The sequence below is a fragment of the Pteropus alecto genome, unplaced genomic scaffold (genome assembly GCF_000325575.1).
Source record: "Pteropus alecto unplaced genomic scaffold, ASM32557v1 scaffold1197, whole genome shotgun sequence".
Classification (NCBI taxonomy): Eukaryota; Metazoa; Chordata; class Mammalia; order Chiroptera; family Pteropodidae; genus Pteropus; species Pteropus alecto.
This window is the reverse complement of record NW_006441068.1, coordinates 345,508-354,956: the sequence shown is the minus strand read 5'-3', so window position 1 is coordinate 354,956 and position 9,449 is coordinate 345,508. Positions and strand designations below refer to the sequence as shown.

Here is a 9,449-nt window from a genome sequence, read left to right as displayed (position 1 = left end):
ATCTTCAAGGTCACTAATCATTAGGGAAATGCAAATCAAAACTACAATGAGATAACACCTCACTCCTGTTAGAATAGCTGTCATCAATAAATCAAAGGACAACAAATGTTGGTGAGAATGTGGAGAAAAAGGAACTCTCGTACACTTTTGGTGGGACTGCAAATTGATACAGCTACTATGGAAAACAGTCTGGAGGTTTTTCAAAAAACTAAGAATTGATCTACTATATGGTCCAGCAAGTTCTCTACTGGGTATTTACTCTAAAGACTTGAAAACCCACATCCAAAAAGATATTTGCACACCAATGTTCATAGCAGCATTATTCACAGTGGCCAGGACATGAAAGCAACCAAAATGTCCTACGATAGATGATTGGCTAAAGAAGCTGTGGTACATATATACAATGGAATATTATTCAGCCATAAGAAGAGATGAAATACTGCCATTTACGACAACATGGATGGACCTCGAGATAATCATGCTAAGCTAAATAAAGCCAAACTGAAAAAGCTGAAAATCACGATATTACTTATATATAGGATATAAACCTAAAAGCAGCAAATGAGCAGGACAAACAGAGATTTATAGACATGGACTATAGGCTAGTGGTTACCAGAGGACTATAGAGTAGTGGTTACTAGTGGGGTCGGGGAGGAGAGGGGAGGTAGACGAGGTAAAGGGCGTCAAATATATGGTAGCTGAAGGAAACTGGACTTTGGGTGGTAAACACATAATAGAATATACAGATGTCAAATTATAATGTACACCTGAAAATTATATAATTATATTAATCAATGTTACCCCAATAGACTTAATTTAAAAAAAGTCTGCGGGGGCCAGGCAGTAGCAGATTAAGGAGTGGTTGAGGGCTTGTGGTGGGGTCATTTGTCCTCCCCAATGCCTTCTACAATCTCTTTCCATTACTATTATTTGATGTGGGCAATCCATGTTTCCTCAGCTGTGTGCAAGGCACTCAGAAAGCAGAGTGCCCTTAGCCCACTCTTGTGACATGATCGTCTCTTGGGGAAGAAATATAAAGCAGGGGATGATAAGGAGAATAAACACACCCCACATCAAAATGGCAGAGGAAAGGGACAATTAGAAAGGGTATTTTTTTGAAGGGCCTGCTGGTGGCTGCCAGGAGTAGTAAATACGTGAGTCAGTGTTAAGATTTCTTCTCTTCTGTAATTAAAAATTTCCAGAAAGTTTGTTAAACCACATAGCCTGCGGGTAGTGTGCGTTAGAGTACTCAGGTTTTAGGAGGAGCAGGAAGCAGGCGGGAGGTAAGCCGCTCAGGGCAGAGAAGCACTGAAGAGAAGCCAGGATGAGCAGAGAGAGCCTTGAGGGTCCATTGACAAGAGCACTTCCCAGGGAGAATTTGAAAGATTTAAGAAAAAGAACTAGAATTCTAATAATGATGAAAGATGGGCTCGAATTGTTGTTATATGAATTTTAAAGTGAGGACAATCTCCCAAATCCAAAAAACTGGGCCTATTTAGGTTCTGTTCCCTTCTGCTTACTGTTTCCTTTATTCCCATTCGATGCCTGGAACCGAGGATGCCGTCTATGGCTCCCAGTCACTTGGAACCTTTCCCAAGTTGACATTCCACAGAACACTGTTCCTTAGGTATGTTCATAGTGGTGTCCCTCAAATGAAGTTCCATGCTCAAATCAGTTTGTAAAATTCTGAATTTAACAAACTTCTCTGTTACTGGGTTTCTCAACATTTTGTGCTTTGTGGATCTTGTGACTCTACAAAGGAAGAATTAAAATTAACAGTGTTTCTCAAACTTTTGATCAAGAAACTCTTTTCCTTGAAGCACACTCATTAACATTTTCCAGAACAATGTTTGCCTGAAGGCAAGCAGGAAAAAGGCTGTTAGTCATCCTCTAGTGTTTAGACTTCCCTTCTTCTCTTGTAATTGGAAACCAGAATTTTAGCTGGGCACATGCCCACCCAGAATAAATCGAACATTTCTCTGTGTCTCTTGCAGTTAGATACGGCTATGTGACCAAATGCTTTCCAGCGAGATATAAGTGGAAATACTGTGTGAAATTTTGGGACGTATCCTTAGAAGGCAGTGCCATGCCCTTTTTGTGCTTTTTTTCTCCCTGCTTGCTGGAATGCAGATATGATGGCTAGGGTTGGAGCAGTCATCTGGACTGTGACATGGAAGACACATGCTGAGATGGAAGAAGTCAGCACCTTGAAGCATCTCACCAATCCTGAACTAACTACCCCAAGCTTTCTTTTTCTTTTAGATGAAAAATAGATTTCCATCTTCTTTAGATTACTGTTGTTAGTTTTCTGTCATTAGTAGCCACTTGGGAAATGTGTAATGATAATCTCTTTAAATAGATCTCTCTTTATGCAATGAAAATGTTTCTGGAAGACGGTGCGCAAATTAATTATGTACTTACATCTTTATGGCATTGCATAACACATATCCAAAACAGGTCAATTTGAACTCTGAAAGGACATCCAGAATGAAAGTCTTTGGGAAATAAATAATAACCTCTTGGTTGTTCATTTTCATGGGCTGGGATTATGCTTTCATTATGTAGAAAGAGACACATTCTTTGAACCCTTTTCCAGTATTCTCTGTCTTTTCAAGACCATTTTCACCCCAAAATATTTTTCTTTTTACCAGTTAGAAAGACACAGATTTGTACAGAGGAGACTATGAAGTGAGTTGTCTTTCCAAAAGAGAAATCATTTCAGGGCAAGAAGAGGTAAGATTAAGTGTTTTCCCATTCCTATATCAAATGACCAGGAGATGATAGCAACAAAAATGATTCTTTTGTCTCAATACCTTGATCTTTTACTAAGACCTCATTCACTAATTTTCCATGTCCTGGATACTTCGTGGTAATAAAAGTTGCCGAAACTGGAGTTTCAAACGTTGAGAAGGTGAGACTAGTCTTACTCTTGTTATTTCCCATCTCCACCTTAACTGTTCTGCAATTCATTTCTTCATTAATGAAATAGAGAGAATTGCTCCTTCACAGGTTTGCAGTAAAGACTGGCTGAAAATTTGGAAAATAGAGTGTACTGTGTCTCGCACACATTAGGACGTCAATAAATGTTTTTGAAAAATCCATGCTTGTTTAATGAGGACACATTCAGAACCTCTCTCTCTGAAAGTAAAGTCTGTCTCTACCTTCTCAGTGGCACCAAAGCACACTCCCCTACAAGCCCCTCCCTTTCTGCTCTTTCCACTCTGGCCCTCCCCACAGTCAACTGGCTCCCTATGAGTTATTGTCAGGCAAACAGTGAGACACAAAGGACTTTCTCAGACCCATGATCACAAGGATATGATACTTGTGAGAGCTGCAGCAAAAAGGAAAGGTAAGAGGAGCTAGCACAGAGCCAAATAGAATCGACAGAAGGAGAGATTGGGAAAAAATTGAAAAGAACAGATTAGAAAACAGTGCTAAAGGCATGTGCAATTGGGCAGAATCAGGCTTGAGACGATTATGGGAAGGAAGGCATTCAGCAATAGGAATAAAACAATCAGCCATGGGTACTTTTGAACACCTCTGTATGTTCAGCTCTGTGTTAAGAACTCTGACAGATTCAGGAGAACTAGGAGATCAGATACTTGCTATCAAGGAGCTTATGGAAGCAAAAGAAAATGAGAATAACTAAGGAACTGAGAGCTGAAATGGTCAGAAAGGGCTTTCTTGAAGAGCTCTTCCTCCAGCTGTTTCTTATAGAGTCAGCATGGTGGAGGAGCAAAGTTAGGGGCTGGGGCTGGAGGACTCGATTACCCTCTGCTACCTTCTGTCTTCTCTTACTCTATAGGAATTAAAGCAAAAGATGTAAAGGGACTCATACCCCTGATGATAATAATGGTGATGATTTTCCTGATATTTCTATTCTGGGAAAATGAGTTATATGAGGAAACAATGGTGTCAAACATGGAGCACTTGCATGTGGACTACCCTCGGAGTGACTTTCCTGTAAGGTACTGCAACCACATGATCTTACAAAGAATCATCAAGGGACCTGACAACACCTGCAAAAAGGAGCATGTCTTCATCCACGAGAGGCCTCGAAAAATCAATAGTGTTTGCACTTCTCCCCAAAAAATGGCTTGCCCAAATCATTCCACCATTTTGTGCTTCCAGAGTGAGACAAAGTTCAAAATGACAGTCTGTAAACTCATTGAAGGTATCAGATATCCTTCCTGCAGGTACCACGTTTCCCCCACGGAGGGGTTTATTCTTGTCGGTTGTGATGCCATGGGGCCAATTAATGTTCAGAGATATATTGCATAACTTGAGACCAGCACCTGTATCTGAGATCCTCTGTCCTCTCTCTCAGGGGCACTGGTGCTTATTCTCCCTGATGCACACCTGAACTGTGGACATGGAGTAATGCTCTGAGTGACATGGGTAGCCATTGGTAATTCATCTGTCCTTCCAGTATTTCTGAGCTGGAATCTTTTTGTCCTACTTCAATAAAAAAAAGTTCTATTAAATTAAACCATAAACTATGCATGTGTTTCAATTTATTGCCCCTTTTCTTTGGGTCATTTGATGAGAGCCAAGAGTGAATCCTACGCAGGACTGGGATTAGAATAAGGTGGGCGAGGCACTCACTTCACGTGCAAAATTTTAGAGGCACCAAAAAACCCCTAGTAATCTAGATTAATAATATTTTCAAAACAGCAAAGTTATTGCAAAAAGCCCTGGTGAGCAAAATACCTGACTTTTAAATCAAGGGTTGAATTTAGGATGAGACGAGTTACATGAGCTGTGGTCAGATGTTGTTATTTAAAATTTTAATATTTGTTCATCAGGGATTGTTTTGAATTAAATCTGCTTTTAAATGTTGCATTAAATTAATATTTATCTTGATTACTGGGCTTTTTGGTACCGCCTTGAATTTTGTACCTGGAGGAAGTACCCCATTCATTTCACCCTAACCCCAGACCTGGCCCTAGGTATAGAGGCAATTGGAGTCATATTTTAGGTTTTTCTCTAAAGGTGATATATATAACTCAAGCTGCATTTGTTCCTGTTCAGCAGCTCCCTCTGCACCTTGAAAGAAAGAGAAAAGGAGATTGAATGGAATCTGACTGGTCAGAAACCATTTTCCTGGAAGACTGGAGAGAAACAGACAAGGATTTCCCAGAGAGAGAGATTGAGACTCTCAGAGTTCAGTGTACCTCCTCTTTGTATTCCCAGAGGAAACAGAAAAGACTTTGCCCCAGACAACTAACTCTTTTCCCCTTTTAGTTCTTACAATTGAACTGGTCATTTAGTTCTTTCACGTTCGACTATGGGCAGAGAATCTTTAGAGATAGAGGGCAAAGGAAGACAAGAAAGAGAAAGAGAGGCTCCTAATTCTGGGACTCTGATCAAGTCCTGTTCCTCTCAGAGCCTTAGTTTTCACACCTGTAAAGTGAGAGCTTGAAATAGATAATCTTTGAGGTTCTTTCCAGGCCAATTATGCCACAGTTCTCTTTCTTAGTAGTATAGACATGGGCCTTGTAGGAGGGAAGGGTTGTAAGTACTGGGGAGCAATAAGAAATAAGGGATGCCAGATTATGGGGTCACTAATTCTGAGCTATGACATTTCAATCCTGCAAGTGAGAGCCAGAAATTCATACAGTGAGCTCGAGCAGGCACTGGCGATGTATGGGCTTCAAAGGGCCCTTTCTGTTCTGATCTTTTCAGTTGAGAGACTTCAACTATTGCATTCTTTATTTGTACTTAATTCAAGGTCAGATCAAAAAAAGGAGGTACACCTATGCTAGTTGTTAACTTCATCTTTTGTAAGTATCAAGTTCTAATCGATTTATTAGATTTAAGGAAGGAGAAGGGTGACACTTCAATCTTGAAAAGTGGGCAAGGCTCACCCATCTGGGGTGGCCTTTTCACAATTGAGTTTCATTATCTATTTCTCTGTGAGAATCCCAATGTCACTGTTGTCTTCTTTAAGTTTGAATGTCACCAAGGGATCAGAGCCATCAGCATCCGAATAGATGCTAAGCAGAAACAGGTGGTTCCTAGGACATGACTTGTTGGGTCCTGGTAGCAGCATCATTTCTTGGGTGAAACTTTAAAGTAGCCGAAATGTGTTTCTATGTTCTGAATTCTTATTATTTTTCCTACTCCTCTCTCTAGGCTTTTTTGTCTTTTCTTTCCTACCCAACAACTTTTCTTCCCTTCCTCACCTGACCTCCCTCCTTCTAATTAAAAGCAAAATCTTACAGGTAAATGCATTCCCAATGAAGTGTCAGTAGGTAATTGAGACTGTCCAGTGGAATCTGTCCTCAGAGTATTTTCATTCAATAGTGATCAAAGCCCAATTCCAATGAATTGTGATGTTTTTGACATTTGTAGTTTGGGTTTGTTTGTTTTTCTTTTAATGGGCACCTAGCAGCCCAAATCAAACCTAGGTAGCTACAAATTCTGCCCACTTGAAATACATGTTTCAGAAAAACTGGGAATATCTGCACTACTCTTCTTGTTTATTTTTCTCCTTATTGTCTTTCTGTTTTCTTATTATCACCTCACTATTGATGTTGATGGTGAGGATGTTTAGGAAACAATTAAATCCTTTCCTCCTCCCTTCGACCCATACCAAGACTATGCTCAAGGCACACACATGAACATATTTATTTAATTCTTAATAATCTATTGATAATCAAGCAATCCAATTATTTAGGCTTATATATTCTTAGTACTGGGTCTTTGGTCTAATTTTACACACAGGACATTTTAAAATTAAATATAATTTTAAAAATACAAGTTCATGTATACTGATGTCAAATGACAGTATAAGAAGTGAGTGTGATAAGAAGTTTAGAGAAATGAGGAATGGATTTGAGAGACTTAAGTAAGTGAGAAAATGTGTCAATGAAAGGATGGGATCTGAATTGGGCTTTGAAGGATTTCAAGAGGCAAAAAAGAATAGGCATTCAAGAAAGGAGCAAAAATGGAGAGATGGAATAGGGCTAATTCAGAAAGAGGGGGTCACACTTATTTGACTAGAGCAGGTTTGCATACCAAAATAATGGTAAATAAACCCTGAAAATCAGGTTGATATTAGATCAAGTAGTGCCTTGACTAAGTGGCCTCAGGGGATTAGATTATCTTGTGTAGGCAATGAGGAATATTTCAAGGTTTCTGAAGTAGTGTCATTGCAAGTGGTGTTTCTAGAAAAGATGTGTATTAAAGGAATTAGAGGGGCAAGGAATGGTGATTAGAAGGTAAATAAGTGTGATAATGCAGGAGATATAAGCACAAGGGAAGGAAGCTTTTAGAGGTGGGAGAGAAAAAAGAGGAAAAAACGAGATCTTTCTCGAGTAAGAGAAAAAATTGTCACCCTGAGTAACTATTCTCTCCAGGATTCTCATGAATTTTCCAGCATTGACCTCAAGTTTAGGATTTTCTACACTAGTCAAGCCATACTAATGTTGTTAAAACAAACTTGTTGAGAAACTAGTAATATACACAGTTCAGTGCTTGATTCTGTACAGAATAAAAAGAAGCAGAAATTATGTTCCAGACTCAAGGAATTTTTAGCCTTAATAAAAGGAGAAAAGACTAACATGTATCAACTAAATAAAAAAAAAAAAGATATAAAATGAAGTGCAGTAAAATCTATGCTGCAGGATTTCAAAGAAGCAAAATAAAAAGCATTTTGAGTTAAAGTACAAATAGACAAGGAATATTTCACAGAAGAGGAAGCACTTGGTGCTGCCTAGGTCACTGGGATTCTGACAGCTAAATGGACATTTTGTTCATTTCTCTGAGCAACCTTGTTCCACGTTGTCTCCTCTGATCTCATACAAGTCAACCTACCTCCTTTTTGCCCCTCCTTCTCTCACTTAGGCCCAATAACAGAAACTCACAGGAAACAAATACAATTTTACTTCTTGCCCTGCAACAAGCTGGAAGCTTTCTCTACAGGATCAACTTGCCAAAGGAACCGGTAAAGACAGATATCCCATAACTGGGAATCAATTGGGGGAAAAGAATGAGAGAAGGGGAAAATAATATTGTGGTTTTTTTCAAGTGGCTGCCATGTGCTAGGTAATGTGTGAGTATGTAGGAGATATAGCACTAATGAGAAATGTGTAGGGTGAAATTCTAGGAAGATTACAGATCCTTCCAATGAGATCATAGACAAGGAGTAAAGGAAGGAAAATCCTATATAATTCTCACATTTCCCCCCCTTTTTTTTTCACATGGGGAAACTGAGGTTAGATGAGGTAGAGTAAATTGTTTGTTAGTGGATAAGCAGGGATTTGAAGATGGTCCTTCAGACTCCACAGCTGATTGTCTTTTCACTGCATCATACTGCCATTAACAGATGTCAGGGTCTTAAGTTACATGGTCGGGTCTATCCTGGGAATTGTTATAAGGAAAAGAGAGCTATCTCCTTATTTTTATATTTTACTTTTTATTTTTACTGCAGAACAGATTACCCTAAGTCTGAGATGGAGACCTCTCTGCTGCTACTTGGCCTGGGGTTGATTCTTGTAGGATCTTCAGGAAGCAAAATGGAGACGACTAAAGAAAAATTTTCAGAGGAAGAGATGCAATATGACACAGCAAAAAATAACCAAGAAAAACAGACCATTGAGGTATTAACGAACTTGACTCTGTTATGTCATGATTTCGGCCTTAGCATGTCCAGGGACATTATGTCTTCCTCATTATTGACATTCGGAAGATTACAGTATGGATTCCCTAAGAGAAACAGTCTAAGTAATGACAAAGAGTATTGCAATAACACAGTGGACTGGAGAACAGTTTCAGAAGTTAATGGGTCATGCATGTTAAGCAATAACTTTATTCTTGGCTCCATGGAAGTGATCCGCGGGGTCCCCAAGGCCCACAGCTACAAGTGTGGAGAAAATCTTGGCATAAACTGCTCTGACAGCCCAGGACCGGAGACTACTATGCTTACTATGGGCAAAGGATTCCCCAAGTGCCAGTACCACAGTGTTACATCACTAAAGAAAATATTAGCAGTGTTAACAGGTCATTCTCTGATGAGTTTGTTAGTTAGTGGCTCTAACTTGTAAATCCCACAGACTGTGAGACTACGATCTAAAGAAAGACATACTCATTATCATTATTGTTTATTGCTTTCTATTATCCACATATACCCTTTCAGCACTATAGTAAACTCTTGACTATTTATACTAACTGGAGGAATGAAAAATCCAAAATTGTGGATAACTTGATTAAAATTTATAAATGATCTTGGAATGCAGATTTCTCTCTCTCTCTCTCTCTCTCTGTCTCTCTCTCTCTCTTTCACACACACACACACACACACACACACACACACACACACACACACACACTTTCTGTGAACCAAACTAAATTCCATCTTAGATCGGCTATAAAGCCAAGAAGTAAGAGTTCACTCAACTTGACAGAATTAAGGCGACGAGGCCCAAAACCAATATAGATAACTGAAA

The 9,449-nt window shown here is 39.3% G+C and overlaps 2 protein-coding genes across 2 annotated transcripts; both read left to right on the top strand.

Moving 5' to 3' along the window:
- Window positions 1–3,843: 3,843 nt before the first annotated feature.
- RNASE12 (ribonuclease A family member 12 (inactive)) lies at window positions 3,844–4,281 on the top strand. The gene has a single exon (XM_006918300.1). The coding sequence runs from the start codon at window positions 3,844–3,846 to the stop codon at window positions 4,279–4,281; it is 438 nt and encodes a 145-aa protein (XP_006918362.1).
- Window positions 4,282–8,456: 4,175 nt separating this feature from the next.
- RNASE11 (ribonuclease A family member 11 (inactive)) lies at window positions 8,457–9,047 on the top strand. Its single transcript, XM_006918331.1, has one exon. It carries the CDS (start codon window positions 8,457–8,459, stop codon window positions 9,045–9,047), a length of 591 nt encoding a protein of 196 aa, XP_006918393.1.
- Window positions 9,048–9,449: the final 402 nt, after the last annotated feature.

Coding starts and splice junctions, on each gene's coding strand:
- RNASE11 (XM_006918331.1), top strand. CDS start 8,457: ATGGAGACCTCTCTGCTGCTACTTGGCCTGGGGTTGATTCTTGTAGGA.
- RNASE12 (XM_006918300.1), top strand. CDS start 3,844: ATGATAATAATGGTGATGATTTTCCTGATATTTCTATTCTGGGAAAAT.